We start from the raw sequence: 23,071 nt of genomic DNA, 5'->3' as shown, positions 1-23,071 counted from the left end.
ACCAAAAAGTAAGCAAATCATTCTTCTCTCATGGCTAAATAATAATGATGGTATTTGTTAAGTGCTTACTATTTGTCAAGTCCTGTTCTAAGCGACTGGGTAGATCAAGCAAATCGGGTGGGACACAGTCCCTGTCCCACATGGAGATCACAGTATTAATCCTCATTTCAAAGATGAGGTAACTGAAGTCCAGAGAAGTGAAGTGACTTGCCCAAGGTCACACATCAGACAAGAGACAAAACTGGAATTAGAACCCAGCTCCTTCTGACTCCCAATCCCGTGCTCTAGTAGGCCATTTATCGATGTCAGATTTTCTGGAGACTTGAAATTTGAAAACGTAACATTCCATAGATGTGGATCATTCCTAGAAACTGACCAGTGGCCCATGAAGTGGGAGTCGGTCAGTCAATCATATTTACTGAGTGCAGAGCACTGTACTAAGTGCTTGGGAGAGTACACTATAACAATAAACAGACACATCCCCGCCCAAAACAAGCTTACATTCTAGAAGGGGAGACAGACATTAATGCAAATAAATGAATCACAGACCTGTACCTAAGTGCACTGGGGCTGGGGAGAGGAATAAAGGGAGAAAGTCAGGGTTATATACAAGGGAGAGAGAGAAGAGGAAAGGAGGGCTTAGTCAGAGAAGGCCTCTTGGAGGTGATGGGCCTTCAATAAATTTTTGAAGGCAATAATTTTTGAAGGTTGGGGAGAGCAATTGTTTGTCAGATACAAGGAGGAAGGGCATTCCAGGCCAGAGGGAGGACATGGGTGAGAGGTCGGCGGCAAGATAGACGGGAGGAGGAGTTGAAACTCTCCAACAAATACCACACTGACTAAAGAAGGGCAACACTTTTCAAAGTTTTGGGTGACTACGCATTATGGGGACAAAATACATTTGAGAAAAAAAATCTCTGTGGTTATGTGAAGGTGAATACATTTCAAAACAAGGAGAGCTCACTATGTATGCCTGCTTCCCAGTTTTTTGCCTGGTCATTAGAAAGAAAAAAGAACAAATTAAAGTCAGAATCCAGAGGTCATTACATACCCAAGTCCAGATTCTCCATTTCATCCTCTTCATATTCTTGGATTGGTTCGCTTTGTATACTATTTTGTACATTATTTTCCACAAGGGCTATTATCGAATCAATATCTGGCAAAACCAAGAAATCGAGTGGTACTCCCTGAAAATATTAAAATATTCATTTTAGCATACATTCCTTTTCAGTCAGTATTCAAAGTGGGCTCAATAAGGTCCAGATCACTTAAAAGAAACATTTCCAAGGATAGAAAAACAACCTAACACAAAACATATTTTGCAGTGCAGTGTTATATTTTTCTCTCATACAGCACAAAAGCTGGTTCTAAGACTACAAATCATTCCCCATCTTAAAAAAAAAATTACAGTATATTCTGTCCATAAATAAAATTCAGAATAGAAAAGTGGCCAAGGATGTTCACTATGACAGAGCAAAAAACCAAAACTTCAGAGCTATAGCCCATTTTGCCCAGAAGTACTGATTCCCATAGGAGATCACAATTAACGGCAGCATGTTCTCCTAATACCAAGTGAGAAAATGTATATATTTCTTGAATAGTACTAATTTCCCCCGGTCACATAAACATGTTTGGGCTAAACAAAGCCCACTTTCAAGGGGTTTAATTGCCTTTGGCACAAAAAAAACTGCTGACATAATGCCTTAACCATCCCAGGGATGATAAATCATGTCCAGTTAAGCTTAATTATTAGAAATTGTGTATTCACACCCAGTGATCCAAATACTAAGTCAAACTCAATTTCCAGAGACAAGGGACAATAGCATTCATCTTTCAAGGTGAATTAACTCTGTTTGACTGCTAATATACTATTTAGTATACTATTTCCGCCGCTTGGTACTTAAGGGGCTTGAAACAGTCCATTTATATCCTTATTTCTACACTGCAATTTCTTCAGATGTCTTAAAATTGTGTAAAGCATAATATCCTATTTCTGTTTTACTATTATTCTATTGTCAGTTATTGGAATCACTCCAAGTATGCATTTAGAACAAACTTCCATTTTAACACTTTTTACTGGCAACAACCTTGTTTATTTTTTCTTTCACAGCATGATGTCAACCGTAGGAATTTCAGAGTGCTTATTTGTGAGTCAGAATCGACCAGAACAATACTGCTGCTGTCAGAATAGGTTAATGCATGCGTCTTAAATTCTAATGAAATCATACACCATCTTAAAATCTCTGAAACCATATACTATGCTTAACCAAAAACAGACAACCACGGCTCCACAGCAATAGATTCTGAGTATTCTAGGCGACTGATCGATGGAGGGAGAAAAAAGTGGGAAGGGATACTGAAGAAAAAGTGAGGTAAACAACAGAATTATAGGACCCTCTCCAAGCTGGAGGTGTAGATGAGAATTTCACACCTCTGTTAGAGCATTTGTGAGACTAGAAGCACAGTAAACACACAATGCAGTTGTGCAATCTGAGGAAAACTAGTGTTTAAACCAATCACTATGTCAAGCAAAGGATCATGAGGTTACTGAGTCGAGGGATGTGAGCAATGTGATAAGGCTGTAAGGAGGAAGCAGAGACCTGCATTTCTTGAAGCCACCTATTTTGGAGGCGCCCGCAGGTGAGTGCAGTGAGTCCAACTACTCCACTAAGTTTACAAAAAGCCATCAGACCATCCCGATATATCCCCTCCATCCCACTGCAAGATAAATCATCCTAAAGTCTTTTAGCTCCTGCTTTCTAAACACCACTGCGTCAGAAATAGGCCTTCCCAGACTGAGCCCCTTCCCTCCTCTCCCCCTCGTCCCCCTCTCCATCCCCCCATCTTACCTCCTTCCCTTCCCCACAGCACCTGTATATATGTATATATGGTTGTACATATTTATTACTCTATTTATTTATTTATTTATTTATTTTACTTGTACATTTCTATCCTATTTATTATATTTTGTTGGTATGTTTGGTTCTGTTCTTTGTCCCCCCTTTTAGACTGTGAGCCCACTGTTGGGTAGGGACTGTCTCTATGTGTTGCCAATTTGTACTTCCCAAGCGCTTAGTACAGTGCTCTGCACATAGTAAGCGCTCAATAAATACGATTGATTGATTGATTAAAAGTCAAAAAAGAGAAACGTGGGAGACCGATGGAAACCCTACTAAGGCTACTGGGATGAATTTCCAAATCTATTTTTCACCTGAGTTTTTCCGTCACTGACCCTGCCTGAACACCTTCCCGGCCCCTCAAAACCCCACCAAAACTGTACAACACATCACCTTCCTACCAGAAAGTGAAAATTATTATTGGCAGTCTAGGAAGCATAAGAAAATTTAAAGTAATCTGCAATAGCAAAAAAATAAAATAAACCTCAAACCCTGTAGAAGCAATGTTATTGTATGATGAAATCATTTAATTTTTATTAAAGAAATAATAAAGTCTTTGAAGGTAAAGATATATATATATAACTAACTATATATAACTATATATATATATATCTAAGATATAGATATATATATCTATAACACTATAGATATATATATCTATATATATATATATATCTTTACACACAAATACGCACACACACAATTAGGTACAAAAAAATAGAAGAGTAATAAAGATAAGCAACTAACCTCTTCTGGTTTTTTGAGGATCACATTGGCCTCCCCAAGAACTTCTGAATCCCAGGAATCCCTTTTAAAAAATGGAAATCCATTTTTCAGTTGACTAACCTAAAAGAACAGAATCTAGCCCTGCTGTCCACCACCTTATCTAAAAATGAGTTCACCTTCCTTAGCAGCACAACAGGTCACTTGTACACTAGATGTGCCCAATTATAAGAAACAAAGTTTTGCTTATGATCATTCTTGCTAAAAGTTTTGCTCATTTTATTTTTCATTCCACAATCCCTTTATTCTGTTTTTTAATTTCAAAAAATACTTGTTAATTAATGGTATTTATAGAGTAATTACTCTGATCCAAGCACTATACTAAGCACTTTGCATCGGGAAGATGCAAAGATAATCAGGTTGGACAAATTCCATCTCCCACATGGGGCTCACACACCTATGAGGTTCTACAGTCCTTATTTGCTGATACTTGTGAATATGTTCAAGGCACATCATCTTCACTGGGTTGTGGCTTGTTTGGGAGGGAGATTTCTGCTTTCCTGGTTGCTTTATTTTGAGTTGCATTCCACATTTTTAGGAACTGCTAAAGGGGACTGTTTGATGAAATGAAATAATATATATTTAAAAAACTCAGTTCTTTAACTTGAAAGAATAATCCATTTTCATACTTTCATACCTATCTGTTTACCAGATATCTGCATTTTACTTTAATTCCCTCCATCTCTCTTACAACTTATATCCTCTGCGGTCACTTTACTCCCCTTCTTCTCCCCCTCTTGTTTCCTAATTTTGTTCTCCTTAATGTTTCCCTGAGTTCATCTTCTCCTTTCATGCTTTGCAGACTCTCTCTCTAATTACCTTAACAACAGTGTGACTCCAGCTTTTCCCAGAAGACGCCAAGCAACTAATTCTGCGGTTCTCTTATCATCTGCATAGGTCTCTTGCTGACTGACAATAAATATCAGAGGCAGACCAAGTTGGAGATGAACAGTTGATACTTTTTCAGGATCTTCAGCAACTTCAACCTTTAAGCCAACAAAATAATCATCATCATCACCATCAATCGTATTTATTGAGCGCTTACTATGTGCAGAGCACTGTACTAAGCGCTTGGGAAGTACAAATTGGCAACATATAGAGACAGTCCCTACCCAACAGTGGGCTCACAGTCTAAAAGGGGGAGACAGAGAACAAAACCAAACATACTAACAAAACAAAATAGAATAGATATGAACAGATATAGAATATAGAATAGATATAGAACAGACTGTGATCACTCTAAACAATAAGGACTGAAAGATATTTAGGATTTATTCTGAAGGGACGGGAGGTGGATCGAGGTAACACTGAGACCCTTGCAATCCTAAATAATAATAATACTAATAATTACGGTATTTGTTAAGCGCTTCTTTTGTGCAAAGCACTGTTCTAAGCACTGGGGGATACAAGGTGATCAGGTTGCCCCATGTGGGGCTTACAGTCTTAATCCCCATTTTACAGGCGAGGGAACTGAGGCACAGAGAAGTAAAGTGACTTGCCCAAAGTCCCACAGCTGACAATTGGTGAAGCCGGGATTTGAACCCATGACCTCTGACTCCAAAGCCCGTGCTCTTTCCACTGAGCCACGCTGCTTCTCTAAAATGCCCCTCAAGCTAACGATGAGATAAACTAATCTCCCCTTCTAGACTGTAACCCCATTGTGAGCAGGGAATTTGTCTATTTAGTGATGAACTGTACTCTCCCAAGCACCTAATACAGTGCTCTGCACGTAGTAAATGCTCAGTAAATATGACTGACTGACTCTCCGGCATTCACCTTTGTGAATGGTCTGGAGTTGATCAGCGTCATTTTCAGTAAACTTTATTACATGACCACAGGGTGATGTTCTGGGGACGTACAGATATTTTCCAGAAATGGCCCTGTAACTATGTAAGAATCCCGGGATACTGCAGTACTTCTCAGCGAGCAGCACAATTACACTTTACAAATAAAGTTTGCCCTGCACTGTTTAATCAAAAGGTCGGAGCCAGGAAAGGAGGTTAAGCCCAGGAGGAACCAACTCATGCCAACAGGTCGAGGCATAAAGATTTCTGGCTGTGATTTGCTGACATATAATACTGGGGAGAACATACCAAAAGGGGAGTTTCCATTAGCTTCAGAAACCTGTGAATGTTCAGTGTAGTCAGAGGCTGCTCCAACAATGTTCTCCTGCACTTCTGGGTGAAATCCAAGACTGGCTTACAGTGAAAGAAGTAAAGTCTTGCAGAAACGAAATCAGTCTCTTCAGTGCTTTCAAAAAGTAAGGAAAAATTCTGCATTATGTATAAATAATGGGCAACACAAGGAAAATCTTAAAAAGAACAAACAACAACTTTTAAGACCTATAATAACATTTTATAATGCTTCGAACGTTTCATCTTTTCTGAACCATTGTGGAACCCAGACTTGCAAAAAGAGTAAACTAGCCAAGTGAAAAGCAGACAACACTGTACTTAAACAATACAGCATATTTCAATATTTTTCTCCCCCCTTAATTTGACACTGGGGCTCTTTTGCTAGGTAGTTTTTACAACTAAATTTTAAAAAATCCACACATACTGCAATAGAAAGAGGGTAGAGTCATAGACAGTGAAGCAACTTTTAATCAAGTATGTGGCTTTTCTATTGAAATCCTAAATCAAACTTTGCAATGAAGCACAAAGGCATTTGCTGGGTTGAGTTATAAAACCAAATCTCGGTTAAGTTGTCGGCCCCGCTGAGCCAAAAATGCTTGGAAACCATTTGTAATTGATGGCAGATTTCTATTAGAAACATGGCAAAACTGCCTTTGTTAGATTTTACTTAAGTTGGCAAACTAACGGCAAATCCATAGGAGAAGGCAAAACTACTTGATCCTAGACAAACCGGCCAGTGTGGATCAAATCAATCCCTGGAACCACAGGCTCAGTATGGAAGAGGAAAGGGGAAGGGAAAACAAAAGGATGGAAGAAGCAGACCTACTGCACTGGTAAGCAGTTTCGCTTGAAAACTCTCTTCCCCTTCTCAACCCTGATTGAAAGCACCATAAAATCGATTTATCCCAGACCGTCTGTGCCACGGTACAGTCCAGGTTAAGCCAGTTGGTCAGTCGATCGTATTTATTGAGCACTTACTGTTCATTCATTCATTCAATTGTATTTATTGAGCGCTTACTGTGTGCAGAGCACAGTACTAAGCCCTTGGGAAATACAAGTCGGCAACATATAGAGATGGTCCCAACCCAACAATGGGCTCACAGTCTAGAAGGGGGAGACAGACAACAAAACCAAACATGTAGACAGGTGTCAAAATCATCAGAACAAATTGAATTATAGCTATATGCCCATCATTAACAAAATTAATACAATAGTAAATACGTACAAGTAAAATAAATAGACTAATAAATCAGTACAAATAAATACAAGTGCTGTGGGGAGGGGAAGGAGGTGAGGAGGGTGTTTTCTTGGGTTAATATGGCCTGTATGTCTTTTGTTCAATCGTATTTATTGTTCAATCGTATTTATTGAGCGCTTACTGTGTGCAGAGCACTGTACTAAGCGCTTAGGAAGTACAAGTTGGCAACATATAGAGAGGGTCCCTACCCAACAGCGGGCTCACAGTCTAGAAGGGGGAGACAGACAACAAAATAAAACATATTAAAATAAAATAAATAAATATGTACAAGTAAAATGGAGTAATAAATATGTACAAACATATATACAAGTGCTGTTGGGAGATGGGGAGGGGGAGGAGGGGGAGAGGAAGGAGGGAGCTCAGTCTGGGAAGGCCTCCTGATTGATTGATTGCAAAGCACTGTTCTAAGCGCTGGGGAGGTTACAAGGTGATCAGGTTGTCCCACGGGGGGACTCACAGTTTTAATCCCCATTTTACAGATGAGGTCACTGAAGCCCAGAGAAGTGAAGTGACTTGCCCAAAGTCTCACAGCTGACAGTTGGTAGACTTCCAAGGGTGCATCAAACCCTTGGAGGTCATCCCTCTGCTGCAGTTCAATTACAGCTGAACACAGGACTTTGCTGAGGCTGGCAAATGGGCCTCAGCTGATTGACTAGAAAGGGTCAAAAGGAGGAGGAATGGAGCGGAGCCGGGGGGAGGACAGGGAGAGGAGAGAGCAGGGCGGCAAGTGACTGGTTATACTTGGGCTCCTGTTTATCAGCACGTTTAGTTTTGGGTCAGCAACTAGATAGAGTGGATCTGGCACCTTCCTCTGTTGAAAAGCCCTCTCAGAGTCTCCCCTGTTCCCATTACCTGTCCAAATAGGAGTACTATACCCTGAAGTCAAGGCCCCTCTTCCCCTCCTAAAATTTCCACAAGTCTTTTCATTTATTCTTTTCTTAGGAGTCCCTATATGAGCAGGGAAAGAAAAATATTCATTCATTCATTCAATCGTATTTCTTGAGCGCTTATTGTGTGCAGAGCGCTGTACTAAGTGCCTGGAAACTGCAATTCGGCAACGAATGGAGACAATCCCTACCCAACAATGGGCTCACAGTCTAGAAGAGGGGAGACAGACAACAAAACAAAACAAGTAGACAGGCAATTAATCCCATGAGGTTAGACACAGGATTCCCTGACAGGTAACCTCTGAAGCTTTGCTTCCCTCAGTCCTTCGGGCCGCCTATTTTGAGCTTACATGGTCTTTTACCCATCTTCAAAGTTGCCAACATCTATGACTTGGAAACTCATTGACAGTAGCCTTATATCTGAGTCAGACCACATTTACCACTGGCCTGGGCATCCTACTTTCACTCCTCCCCATCCCATTCTCCAATAAGGGAAATGGAGAGAAAGGGCAGAAACTTCTGGAAACTTCCCTGCCTTGAGAAGCAGTAATCAATCAATCAATCAATCAATCGTATTTATTGAGCGCTTACTATGTGCAGAGCACTGTACTAAGCGCTTGGGAAGTACAAATTGGCATCACATAGAGACAGTCCCTACCCGACAGTGGGCTCACAGTCTAAAAGGGGGAGACAGAGAACAGAACCAAACATACCAACAAAATAAAATAAGTAGGATAGAAATGTACAAGTAAAATAAATAAATAAATAAATAAACAGAGTAATAAATATGTACAACCATATATACATATATACCGGTGCTGTGGGGTGGGGAAGGCGGTAAGGCGGGGGGATGGAGAGGGGGACGAGGGGGAGAGGAAAGAAGGGGCTCAATCTGGGAAGGCCTCCTGGAGGAGGTGAGCTCTCAGCAGGGCCTTGAAGGGAGGAAGAGAGCTAGCTTGGCGGATGGGCAGAGGGAGGGCATTCCAGGCCCGGGGGATGACGTGGGCCGGGGGTCGATGGCGGGACAGGCGAGAGCGAGGTACAGTGAGGAGATTAGTGGTGGAGGAGCGGAGGGTGCGGGCTGGGCAGTAGAAGGAGAGAAGGGAGGTGAGGTAGGAGGGGGCGAGGTGATGGAGAGCCTTGAAGCCCAGGGTGAGGAGTTTCTGCCTGATGCGCAGATTGATCGGTAGCCATTGGAGGTTTTTGAGGAGGGGAGTAATATGTCCAGAGCGTTTCTGGACAAAGATAATCCGGGCAGCAGCATGAAGTATGGATTGAAGTGGAGAGAGACACGAGGATGGGAGATCAGAGAGAAGGCTAGTGCAGTAGTCCAGACGGGATAGGATGAGAGCTTGAATTAGCAGGGTAGCGGTTTGGATGGAGAGGAAAGGGCGGATCTTGGCAATGTTGCGGAGCTGAGACCGGCAGGTTTTGGTGACGGCTTGGATGTGAGGGGTGAATGAGAGAGCGGAGTCGAGGATGACACCAAGGTTGCGGGCTTGTGAGACGGGAAGGATGGTAGTGCCGTCAACAGAGATGGGAAAGTCAGGGAGAGGACAAGGTTTGGGAGGGAAGACAAGGAGCTCAGTCTTCGACATGTTGAGCTTTAGGTGGCGGGCGGACATCCAGATGGAGATGTCCTGAAGGCAGGAGGAGATGCGAGCCTGGAGGGAGGGGGAGAGAGCAGGGGCAGAGATGTAGATCTGGGTGTCATCAGCGTAGAGGTGATAGTTGAAGCCGTGGGAGCGAATGAGGTCACCAAGGGAGTGAGTGTAGATTGAGAACAGAAGGGGACCAAGCACTGAACCTTGGGGAACTCCCACAGTAAGAGGATGGGAGGGGGAGGAGGAGCCTGCAAAAGAGACTGAGAAAGAACGACCGGAGAGATAAGAGGAGAACCAGGAGAGGACGGAGTCTGTGAAGCCAAGGTCAGATAACGTGTTGAGGAGAAGGGGGTGGTCCACAGTGTCAAAGGCAGCTGAGAGGTCGAGGAGGATTAGGACAGAGTAGGAGCCGTTGGATTTGGCAAGCAGGAGGTCATTGGTGACCTTTGAGAGCGCAGTTTCCGTGGAATGAAGGGGACGGAAGCCAGACTGGAGGGGGTCGAGGATAATAATAATAGTTGTGGTATTTGTTAAGTGTGAACTATGTGCCCGGCACTATACTAAGCCATGGGGTAGATACAAGATAATCGGGTTGGACACAGTCCCTGTCCCACACGGGGCTCAGTTTCAATCCCCATTTTACAGATGAGGTAACTGAGGCACAGAGTAGTGACTCTCCCAAGGTCACACGGCAGACAATTGCTGGAGCCGGGATTAGAACCCATGGTCTTCCGACATCCAAGCCCCTGCTCTATCCAATCAATCAATCAATCGTATTTATTGAGCACTTACTGTGTGCAGAGCACTGTACTAAGCGCTTGGGAAGTACAATCCACTACACCAGACCAAAAAGTAGCTTTTCCTTTCACACTGTAGTAGATGGTGTTTTCAATCCTTATCTGATTCAAACAGTCTTTTTCTGATTATATCTCGATGAGACCATAATCATCTGTTCCAGCAAGCTTCCTTTATTTGTAAAGGAACCTATGAGTCATATTTCTGGCTGAGACATAGGATGCTCAGAAGGAGGGTTTTAGATTTTTAGTTTAAATTTCCTCTCAGCTGAGCATCCCTACCTGATCAATCAGAAGTACAGGCCTAGGGACTGCCATAGGGAGAGCCAAATTTGGGAGTCAAAGACATCTAGACTCCAAGAAGGGTAGCTACTGTTAGCTTTCTGTTTTCTATGAGCCTGCTTGAAATTAGAGCTCGAATCCAAAAGGGGTCTAAAAGCTTCAAAAAATAAACATTTTCCACAACATAACCACATGAAAAATTTAACAAAAAGGTCACCTTTCAACGTACTTCTGTTTCTTGCCTCGGCTAAAGGAATAGGGATTTATGCCAACTTGAGTACAAAGGAGTTCAAATCAATTTTAAATAATGGAGGAAGGTTGAGAGTAAATAGGAGGTGGTTCATGTGGTAGGAACTATAGGCGGCACACATTCATTCATTCACCCAATCGTATTTATTGAGCGCTTACTGTGTGCAGAGCACTGTACTAAGCGCTTGGGAAGTACAAGTTGGCAACATATAGAGACGGTCCCTACTGAACAGTGGGCATACAGAGACTCTTACCAGGAATGACTCTAATCTCCTCACTGTGCCTCGTTCTCGCCTGTCCCGCCGTCGATCCCCGGTCCACGTCCTCCCCCGGCCCGGAATGCCCTCCCTCCGCACATCCGCCAAGCTAGCTCTCTTCCTCCCTTCAAAGCCCTACTGAGAGCTCACCTCCTCCAGGAGGCCTTCCCACATTGAGCCCCCTCCTTCCTCTCCTCCTCCCCATCCCTCCCGCCCTACCTCCTTCCCCTCCCCACAGCACCTGTATATATGTTCGCACAGATTTATTACTCTATTTCACTTGTACATATTTACTATTCTATTTATTTTGTTAATGATGTGCATCTAGCTTTACTTCTATTTATTCTGATGACACCTGTCCACGTTTTGTTTTGTTGTCCGTCGCCCCCTTCTAGACTGTGAGCCAGTTGTTGGGTAGGGACCGTCTCTATATGTTGCCAACTTGTACTTCCCAAGTGCTTAGTACAGTGTACTGCACACAGTAAGCGCTCAATAAATACGACTGACTGAATGAATGAGTGATTTTTGAAAAATGAACACACAAAATGAACACAAACCTAATGTGTTGGATTTATGCTTCTTTCATACCTACCCAACACTTTCCAAGAGGACAATTTCGGTAGTTAGCACAAATTGATATGTTGTGCCGTATACAAAAGCAGCTTCCATTACTGCTCTGTGCTCTAAAACAAAAACCCAGAAGGATAGAAAAAAATTAATTGGAATGCCTTCAAAATTGTTATATACATGATACTTAGAATAGGACACGGCATAAAAATAATTCTGAACTTAGTTATCAATGGATCTTCTTGAATGAGGGTGACCGAAGTCCTTTAAATTATCCACCCTGCTCATCTTACAATGACGATGAAATAAGACTAAAGAAAAACAGACAATACAAGACTGCATTTAACTCCATTTCAGAATTGCTCTTGTTCTAGCTTCATTCAGACCATCCAGCAAATCTTAGGGCCCCAGGCACAGGTTTGGGAGTCAGAGGGTCATGGGTTCTAATTCTGGCTCCGCCACGTCTGCTGTGTGACCTTGGACAAAGCATTTCACTGTGCCTCAGTTCCCTCATTTGTAAAATGGGGATAAGACTGTGAGCCCTAGGTGAGACAGGGACTGTGTCCAACCTAATTAACTTGAATCTACCCTAGTGCTTGGCACAGTAAGCGCTGAACAAGGATCATAATTATTATTATTAATTTCATTATTGTTACATACCAAGGGACCACTTCTGTTTCCTAAGCTGCAAGAGAATTGTCCTTCAGTTTGAAGATGACCCTGCTGATGTTATTCCACAGGATGACAGAGTTCTTTTAGCATTTCCCCAGAACTACCTGAGGCAATCATCAATCGTATTTATTGAGCGCTTACTATGTGCAGAGCACTGTACAAAGCGCTTAGCACTGTACTAAGCAATGACATAGGCTCTTTTGTGAGCTAGCAAGGCCTAGCTCCACTATTGAGACTAACCTTATTCCATGTGCAGTTCTTGAAAATAGAAATGAAACTGTTTTAAAATGAATGCTAATAAAACACAAAATTCAGAAACTATAAAAAACTTCTTGGCATAAGAATGCAAGCTCCTTTAAATGGGCATACCTATTCTAGGCTCATAAATCCCCATGGTTCCTATTAAACAGGGCTAGGTGTTCTGTAGACCCCCCAAATATGTTCACTTGGATGAAAATGAATGCTTGACAGTTATCACCATTCTACCCCACCTAACTTTTTTAAAAAGTTAGAGAATACATAGGTCACATAAGGGTAGAAAACAAGTCCACCACAGCTAAAAATGGATTTTGCAAAACTTAAAATCCACAGCCTAGTTTACTCTAAAATTGGACAATAATCTTTTCACCATAAAATCCAATGTAGAGATAGAGTGGGCAGGAGGAGGGGAAGAGGGATGGAGAAAGAGAGGAGGAGCCAGGAGATCCCTGAATCCCCACTTTTGACACGGACTGAAGCCGGGGGAAGTAAGGAGTAAAGGTGAGAAATAGGATCCTGGTTTAATAATAATAATAATAATAATGGCATTTATTAAGCGCTTACTATGTGCCAAGCACTGTTCTAAGCGCTGGGAAAGTTACGAGACGATCAGGACGTCCCACGGGGGGCTCACAGTCTTAATCCCCATTTTACAGATGAGGTAACTGAGGCCCAGAGAAGTTAAGTGACTTGCCCAAAGTCACACAGCTGACAATTGGCAGAGCCGGGATTTGAACCCATGGCCTCTGACTCCAAAGCCCAGGCTCTTTCCACTGAGCCATGCTGCTGTTTCTCCTCACTCCCCCGTATCTACAGCTCCAAGACAGGGGACGCAGCGAGAAGAAGAGAAGGGCGTGGGAGAATAGCTGGAGAATAAAGAGAAGGAAAAGAGAGAAAATAATTAGCATACTATTTATTAAGCACTTCCTATATGCCACACATTGGGTGGATATGCTTAGTACAGAGCTCAGTACAGTACTCTGCACACAGTAAACACTCAATAAATATGACTGAATGAATGGATACGTGATAATCAGATCAGAGTCCTTGTCCCACATGGGTCTCACAGTCTAAGAGGGAATGAGAACAGCTATTTTATTCCCATTTTACAGATGATGAAACTGGGGCACAGAGCTGTTAAGCGGTGGAACAGTTACTATAACCCTTGGTCTCCTATCAAATATGTGCTACTTCCTCTAGGCCAGGTAACTAGGTAAAAGGGAGTCCCAACATTATGATTATAATTGGGAAGCAGCACGGTCTAGTGGAAAGAGCAGGTGGCTGGAAGTCAGAGGGCCTGGGTTCTAATCCAACTCTGCCACCTCTCTGCTGTGTGACCTTGGGCGAGTCACACTTCTCTGTGCCTGTAAAATGGGGATTAAATCCTCCTCCCTCCAAGTTAGACTGTGAGCCCCATGTGGGACAGGGTCTGTGCATCTACCCCTGCGCTTCGTTCAGAGTCTGGCACAAATACCATTAAATAATAATAACGATGCTGATAATAATAGTGATTATAATAATACCAAAGCCAGGAAGGTTGGTAAATACTAAATTAGCTAGGAAAAAAAGAGAGATAAGGAGAGAAGGGCAGATTAGCAACGGTGAGAAAAGGCACAAAGATAAGCAGCCCCGGATGAAACAGAAGAAAAAAATAAGAATATATGGGAAGAAAGGGAAGGGGAGAATAGAGCTCAATTACTGTACATTAAACAAAAGCTAGAATGCTGCAAGTAACAATAGCGAATAGATCAAATTTGAATTTTAAAATAATCCTAACTTGAACCCATAGCCAAAGAATATATTTTGGTCACTTCTAATTGCTTAAGGAAAGATACAGAAATTAAAAAGTGCACCAAAAAAGACTTCAAATTTAATACCTGGTGTTCCAACTGCTCGTACATATGTGAAGACTATATTGGTTTTTCCCTTCAAAGTATTTTCTACATTATAAAGATCCTCTTGAAATGTAATATATTTTACTTCATTAAAAAGGAGAGCACTACGAAGAAATAAAATATGATTTATAGAAAGCATCTTCCAAGGAAAAGAAAAAAAGCACCAAAATGTATTCTTGTCACAAACCTAAATATGTTCTGGGGGGGAAAAAAAAAAATCAAACGAAGATGTCTCAACCTACCTTTTTACTCCTTCGCCATCAACCATGGCACCAACTGGTCTTTGTGAAATATATAAATTTACTATTTTCAGCCCTTCGTGGCCAAATAGTGAAACTGGGGCTTGGACAGCTACCCAGCTAAATCAGGTAACGACCTACCCATAAAAAAAAAGAAAGAAAAAGCAAACAAACCCCAACCTCCTCGGGTGAATCAAAGGTCTAGTTGTTGCATTTTGAGGCTGTCTGTGCAGCCACATCACCAGACTTCTCCCCAAAATACTTTCTACGGTTCTCATTCATTTGGTCGTATTTACCGAGCGCTTACTGTGTGCAGAGCACTGGGGAAAGGGGGTTCAGTCGAGTGTTGTCTCATCTTTGACAGGAAAGGGGCAACGCGAAGCCCTACTCAGGTTTTAGACAGTCTCGGTGCAATTCAGCACCTGTCAGGCAAGAATAGGGCCAGGGCTAAAGAGCTTCTACAGTGATAAAGATCCCAGAAAAGGGCCCTCCCCAACATCTACTGTGAAGATTACAAGCTCCTTGAGGACAGGAATCATGCCTACTAATTCCACTGTACTCTCCCAAGCACAGAGCTGAGTGCTCGGTTCACAACAGGCATTCAACAACACTGGGGTAATCTCTTTCGGACTACCGTCCTCCAAGCAGCTACTCCTCAGGGAAAATGTTATAATGCTTTGCAGAATAAAACACCACAATAAAAATGAAAAACCCAAACCCAACAATTTTACCACCCTTCAAAAAATTCATGTTTTAACTGGGTTATAAACAGCCTATTCAAATCCAAGAAACTACATCTTAGCCTGGATATTTAACTGTTCTGAGGTTGAGAAACAAACTATAATTACATTGGTTATTTCTACTTCTACAAAGTTGCTTGACCTATTTTAGTAATTTCTTTTGTTTGATTCCCATTCCTACATTGCAAATAGCGTTTCCATATGCCCACCTGTTTTATTCCAAGTACTATTTGATCTCTATTTAAGGAGTCTGTTACTTTCAAAATTGCGCCTTTACTTAATTCTTTACCATTTGGTAGCGGTATGGTTGCAAATGTTTCTACTTCTACCCGATGTCTTGCATGTATTTGAATCTTTCAAACCATCTCACTCTTTGCTACAGTATTTCTGAAAATATTGAATTACCAAGGTTACATAATGAGAAGCAGTGTGGCCTTGTGGAAACAGCACAGGCCTGTAAATCAGAGGACCTGGGTTCTAATCCTGCCTCTGCCACTTGATGATGATGATATTTATTAAGCGCTTACTGTGTGCAAAGCACTGTTCTAAGTGCTGGGGAGGTTACAAGGCCATCAGGTTGTCCCACGGGGGGCTCACATTCTTAATCCCCGTTTTACAGATGAAGTCACTGAGGCACAGAGAAGTGAAGTGACTTGCCCAAAGTCACATAGCTGACAGTTGGCGGAGTCAGGATTTGAACCCCTGACCTCTGACTCCAAAGCCTGGGCTCTTTCCACTGAGCCACGCTGCTTCTCATCTGCTCTGTGCTCTTGGGCAAGTCACTTATCTTCTCTGTCCCTCATTTCCCTCATCTGCAAAATGAGAATTCAATACCTGTTCTCCCTCCTACACAGACTGTGAGCTCTATGTTCACCTTAAACCTATCCCACCACTTAGTACAGCATCTGACACATAGTAAGCACTTAAATTATTTCAAATTATTATAAATTAAGGCAGTTGAGAAAACTTTTCTCCTAGCTACAGTTAAGAATATTGCATTCTCCTGAGGATCCCCCTTTAGATGGACTCCACTGGCACTCGGGAACAATTCAAACTCCAGTATAAAGTACTGTCAGCTATCAGAAGCACTTTCCATCAATTTTAAGGACTTTGCCTGCTTTTCTCTTTCGCCAGTCTTGTATTCTATTTCCAATTCACTTCTGGTACTATACACTGTATATCTCCACGGATGATCGATCCAATCGCTGTTTCATTACACATCAAATAGTTTAATTTTAGGTCTTAACCCTGAACAAGGAAGCCTCTCATAGTCCGTTCTGCTTTTTGCAGAGCTTGGCACTTCCTAACTGGGCACCTACAGCAGATAAGGGTAGAAATATTTGCAAACCTATTATTGGAAACGCTCACCAACCACTCTGGAAATGTTTACTTATCAAAAGCATAAGTATGACAAATTCACTTAATGTGATGCTACTGATGCCTGTCTACTTCTTTTATTGTCTGTCTCCCCCTTCTAGACTATAAGCCCATTGTTGGGTAGGGATTGTCTCTATCTGTCACTGAATTGTACTTTCCAAGCACTTAGTACAGTGCTCTGCGCACAGTAAGTGCTCAGTAAATACGACAACGAATGAATGAATGTCATACCTAAAAAACTTGTCGATACAAACCTTGTCTATATAAAAGATGAGTATATGTGAACTCCCCAAGACGTTAGTCGATCCCAAAATGGGAAAAGATGAGCACACAGCAATCTCTTAAAAACTTGCAGGTTATTGGCAGGTTAGCACATTTTTAACACAGCGAATATATTGAAAGGTTCTGGATCATTATTTCATATATTGAAGAGCGTTTTGAAAAAGGAACTAAATTTCACAGGTGGTTGCTCTATTTCCTGTAATATTCTATTACCTCCTTCCCTTCCCCACAGCACCTGTATATATGTATATGTTTGTACATATTTATTACTCTATTTATTTATTTTACTTGTACATATCTACTCTATTTATTTTATTTTGTTAGTATGCTTGGTTTTGTTCTCTGTCTCCCCCTTCTAGACTGTGAGCCCACTGTTGGGTAGGGACTGTCTCTATATGTAGCCAACTTGTACTTCCCAAGCACTTAGTACAGTGCTCTGCACACAGTAAGCGCTCAATAAATACGATTGATTGATTGATTGATTCCTGTAAATAACCTATTTCAGGAATCTTGCTGCCATGAATGCGACGGAACCAGAGGAGCATATTGGCAGAACAGCCTATAGTACCCCAGGAGAGCAATCAGTCAATGGTATTCACTTTTTTATGGTCTATGTTAAGCACTTACTAGGTGCCGGACACTGTTTTAAGCGCTGGGGTACATACAAAGTGATCAGGTTGGACGCAGTCCATGTCCCACAAGGGGCTCCCCGTTTTAATCCCCATTTTACAGATGAGGTAACAGGCACAGAGAAGTGAAATGACTTGCCCGAAGTCACACAGCAGACAAGTGGCGGAGCCGGGATTAGAAGAACCCAGGTCCTTCTGACTCCCAAGCCTGGCTCTATTCACTAGGTCATGTTGCTTCTCTATCAACTTAAACATGTCTCCAAGGGCAGGAACATTTGGCAATGTGGTGTCATATTTACACAAACACTACAGAGTAATTATAGACAATGGAACATAATTTCTACTTACAAGAGAACATTAGCTATGATGGCGTTGACATCAAACAAGGCATCTAGAGGGAATTCTCTGAGTAGTATATTGCCCCTGTAAAAAGCAACAAAAAATATTATATAGTGATACAAGGCAGTCATGGAACGTGCATTTTCTTATTACCAATAAGACCAATGATGTTTATGAGCAGATCCTTAGGCAGATGAATAATCCAGAAAAGTTATTTTAATTACTGACTAATAATAACTGTGGTATTTGTGAAGCGCTTACTATGTGCCAGGCACTGTACTACAAAGCCAAGGTGGATCATCATCATCATCATCAATCGTATTTATTGAGCGCTTACTATGTGCAGAGCACTGTACTAAGCGCTTGGGAAGTACAAATTGGCAACATATAGAGACAGTCCCTACCCAACAGTGGGCTCACAGTCTAAAAGGGGGAGACAGAGAACAAAACCAAACATACTAACAAAATAAAATAAATAGAATAGATATGTACAAATAAATTAAATAAATAGAGTAAAAAAAAAAATACAAGTAAATTGGGTTGGACACAATCTCTGAACCATGTGGGGCACACAGTCTCAATCGCTATTTGACTGATGAGGGAACTGAGGCACAGGGAATAATAATTTAATAATAATAATTGTGGTATTTGTTAAGCGCTTACTACGTGCCAAGCACTGTTCTAAGTGCTGGGGGAGATACAAGGTAATCAGGTTGTCCCACATGAGGCGCAGAGTTTTAATCCCCATTTTCCAGAGGAGGTAACTGAGGCACAGAGAAGTGACTTGCCCAAAGTCACACAGCTGATAAGTGGTGGAGTCGGGATTAGAACCCATGACCTCTGACTCCAAAGCCCACACTCTTTCCACTGAGTCACGCTGCTTCTCTGAAAGGAGTCGAGAGACTTGCCCAAGGTCACCCAGCAGACAAGTGGTGGAGCCAGGTTTAAATTCCATGACCTTCTGCATACCCAGGCCCATGCTCTATCCACTGCACCATGCTGTTCACCCAAGATCGCATAAAGTTAACATCTTCTCAGCCCATAACACACACACACACACACACACACACACACACACACACACACACACACACACACACACACACACATATACACATACATATACACACACACACACATATATATATATTATGTATATATACATTTTATATATATATATATATATATATATATATATATATATATATATATATATATATATATATATAAAATGTGTATGCATGTGTATATTACCATCTCCCTGTGTTCATAGCCAAGCATATATTGGCATGCTGGCAGACACTCTCTCTCTCTCTCTGTCTTTGTTGTCCCCCGCCTCTGCCACCCCTGTTGGGAAACCCTCCTTATTCCCTCCCCAGGATCTAAAATAGGATCTAAACTTATCCTTACTTGGCTGAAATTCAGGTTTTCAGCAGAGCAAGAAGGTTGCTCCCATTTCAAACCCACTGCTCAAATCCCGGCTCCGCCAACTGTCAGCTGTGTGACTCTGGGCAAGTCACTTAACTTCTCGGTGCCTCAGTTCCCTCATCTGTAAAATGGGGATTAAGACTGTGAGCCCCCCATGGGACAACCTGATCACCTTGTAACCTCCCCAGCGCTTAGAACAGTGCTTTGCACATAGTAGCGCTTAATAAATGCCATCATTATTATTATTATTATTATTTTTTCAGATCCTTGGGAGACTTTAAAGGACTCCCTTCTCTAGCATTCAACAAGTTTGTAAAGGATACCTTCGCATTAACACTCTGCAGCTACTGGCTGCTGAATCCAGTGCATTCAAGATGACAACTGTTATCTAAATGTCCTTAGCTACTGCAGGAGTGGTAGCGGAAGAGTGTGAGGACACTTTGACGGAAAATTCTTCTCTCCCTAGGTCCTTCTTCCTCCGAATGTCTTCTCTTTAATGTCATTTTTCAACCAGTCAGTTAATCCATGGCATTTGGGCGCTTATTGTGTGCAGAACACTGTACTAAGCACTTGGGAGTTGGTCCACACATTCCCTGCTCACAGCTAGCTTACACTGCAGAGGGGGTGAGAGACATTACTATAAAATTATTTATCTTTCCCCAGTAACTCACTCCAACCTGATAAATTTACCTGAGACTGAGTCTTTCCTGTCTACCTTCCTCCATTCGCAATCATTATGGAATGATGCATTCCATTAGAGAAGCAGCATGGCTCAGTGGAAAGAGCCTGGGCTTGGGAGTCAGAGGTCATGGGTCGAATCCAGGCTCCGCCACTTATCGGCTGTGTGACTTTGGGCAAGTCACTTAACTTCTCTGTGCCTCACTCATCTGTAAAATGGGGATTAAGATTGTGAGCCCTCCGTGGGACAACCTGATCACGTTGTATCCCCCCCAGTGCTTAGAACAGTGCTTTGCACATAGTAAGCACTTAATAAATGCCATCATTATTATTATTATTATCATTATCCCTTCTCCCACTGACCTTTTCCCCAGTGATTTCTCCCCTACCGTGAAACCATGAACAACAAAGCTGGGTGGAAGAATACGATATTTACACTTGTATAAATACATACGTGGGACTCCTACCTTCTGATTCTATCATTCTAACTCTGATCCATCTTCTCAGGTTCCTTCTCACCTAAGTTATTAAGACTTCACACATACAGGTTCTTCCTCAGGCTAAAACTGGAGACCTTAATTCCCCCCCAGTTTTGAACTTTGTTACTGAATTCCCCAGTCTTGAGCTACCAACCCTTTTTTTCCCCTTCTGATTAGTTTTTGGACACCCTCCCTCGTATTCTTATTGAAGTCTTATTTTGTCTTATGCTGTCGAGTCGTTTCCGACCCACACTGAAGCCTAGTCCACAACAAAAATCAATCAGTGGTACCTGAGTGCTTACTATGTGCGAAGCACTGTACTAAGTGCTTGGTAGAGGACAAAACAACAGAATTAGCAGACACATTCCCTGCCCATAACAAGCTTACAGTCTAGAGGGGGAACAGACATTAATATGAATAAGCAATTGACAATCTATAATTTAAATATACATACACAAGTGCTTTGGGGTTGGGGGCGGGGAATATCAGATATCCAAAGGTCACAAATCCAAGTGCATAAACAATAAAACCACCAGATACTACAATCCTCTGCATGGGTATTTCAGAGCTTTTTCCATCATTCAGCTAAATAGCTTGGCTTTCCTAGGATGTTTCTCTTACTGGCCTCATTTGCAATAGAGATATGTAGTTCCGAGACCTTGCTGAAATAGCTGAACCCCTAAGCTCCAGTTCTAATTCTTGATAAAATATCCCCTCTAGCTTCCTGTGACCTACTTCAACTCTGCAGTCTGTTTCACTTTCTAAAAGCCCCTTAATTCACTGAGCTGAAAGGCAGGAATTCCCCACATACTCGGTGAAATTCAGCTATCTGGCTTCTCCTCTTCTGGGAAACCTCACTTTGCCAACCACGTGAAAAGATGTTTCCTTGGATATAAAACTTTACCTAAAAAACATCATGGATTGGTTTACAGTTATTGGCCAGTATATGGGCTTTGCTCTAAACAAGTTCCACCCCAAACTCACCCATTAAATTAAATCATTAAAACCTTCCCTAAGCCCTCCTCTCCTCTTTTCCCACTCCCTTCTGTGCCGCTCTTGTTCATTCATCCTCCCTCCCATCCCCACAGCACATATGTATATATCTGTAATGTATTTATTTACCTATGTATTTATATTTAATGGCTGTCTCCCCCTCTAAATGTGAACTTGTTGTGGGCAGGAATGTGTCTTTTTTTTGTTATATTGTACTCTCCCAAGTGCTTAGAAAAGTGCTTTGCACACTGTAAACACTCAATATGACTGAATGAAAGCCCTGAAGATAACACTATGGACATTACTAATTTCTTGCTAATGTGACTGAAAAGGTCTGTGTGGGACTGACACATAAGAATGAAAATAATAATGGCACTTGTGAAGCGCTTACTATGTGCCAAGCACATAGGCACTGGGGTAGATACAAGTTAATCGATTGGACACAGTCCCTGTCCCACATTAGGCTCACACTCTGAATCCCCATTTTTTTACAGATGAGGTAATGAGGCACAGAGAAGTGAAGTGACTTGCCCAAGGTCACACAGCAGACCAGTGGCGGGGGCAGAATTAGAACCCATGACCTTCTGATTCCCCGGCCCGTGTTCTATCCATTACGCCTCGCTGCTTCTCACACATCTTCCCACATGGTTACTCTATTCACAAGAAAATCATTACCTGAACAAGTAGGCCTTCATCAAACTGCCTTCTTTTCCACAGTATTTTGATGTTTCTTTGTATTCACAAATAACCTGTAAAAGTTTGAAAGATTGAAGTTTATATATCTCCCAAAAAAGAATCTTCAAATACGCATTATCTGATTCACATCATAATATGGCAGAAGACTAAAATGGTTTAAAAGCCATTAAACAAAGATACGACCCTCTTGCTATGGTAAAGCTTGCACTTGACACTTCTTAGACAAGCAACAATACCATCATGTCTCATTTCAGTTGTGGGGAAAAAAAAACTGGAAAAGTGTTTTCTTAACTTGGGTTCAGAATTATCTGTTCTAAAGCAGGGTTACCATGAGGAGATCTGACTTTTTTCATTGTCTTGGGCAAAGCACATACTACATAAGTCAGATTCAGTCCCAGAACAGCTAAATCCAATAGGCTAAAACTATTCTTCTTTAGACTTCTTGTAAAAAGTACCCATTTGCCCATCTACCCAAACATCATGGTGTCAGGCATGTTACCTAAAAATAGTCTTTCCAAAATGTCATGTAAATATTTTGACAACATTTGAAGCTTGCTTTGTGACCCAGAAATAACGTGTTTGATTTGAAATTCAGGGTTAGGTAACAGTGACAGCACCAAAACAAATCACATGATTCACTGAGGCTGCATTCT

The 23,071-nt window shown here is 41.8% G+C and overlaps 1 protein-coding gene across 5 annotated transcripts in view; it reads right to left on the bottom strand.

Moving 5' to 3' along the window:
• The window catches only part of TXNDC16 (thioredoxin domain containing 16), a 68,697-nt gene that overhangs the window by 20,580 nt on the left and 25,046 nt on the right, over positions 1-23,071 (bottom strand). For all 5 annotated transcript variants that reach the window (XM_038756824.1, XM_038756827.1, XM_038756826.1 and 2 more), the window contains 8 exons: positions 22,398-22,471; positions 18,154-18,228; positions 14,521-14,642; positions 11,739-11,829; positions 5,774-5,930; positions 4,500-4,666; positions 3,645-3,705; positions 1,052-1,187 (listed from right to left, as the gene is read on the bottom strand). In XM_038756824.1, coding sequence (XP_038612752.1) covers positions 1,052-1,187; positions 3,645-3,705; positions 4,500-4,666; positions 5,774-5,930; positions 11,739-11,829; positions 14,521-14,642; positions 18,154-18,228; positions 22,398-22,471 — 883 coding nt within the window. The remainder of the gene's footprint in view (positions 1-1,051; positions 1,188-3,644; positions 3,706-4,499; positions 4,667-5,773; positions 5,931-11,738; positions 11,830-14,520; positions 14,643-18,153; positions 18,229-22,397; positions 22,472-23,071) is intronic.

This window comes from Tachyglossus aculeatus, chromosome 14 (genome assembly GCF_015852505.1).
Source record: "Tachyglossus aculeatus isolate mTacAcu1 chromosome 14, mTacAcu1.pri, whole genome shotgun sequence".
In the NCBI taxonomy this organism is placed as follows: Eukaryota; Metazoa; Chordata; class Mammalia; order Monotremata; family Tachyglossidae; genus Tachyglossus; species Tachyglossus aculeatus.
Note: the sequence above shows the minus strand (reverse complement) of the source record. Positions and strands in the feature narration are given on the sequence as shown.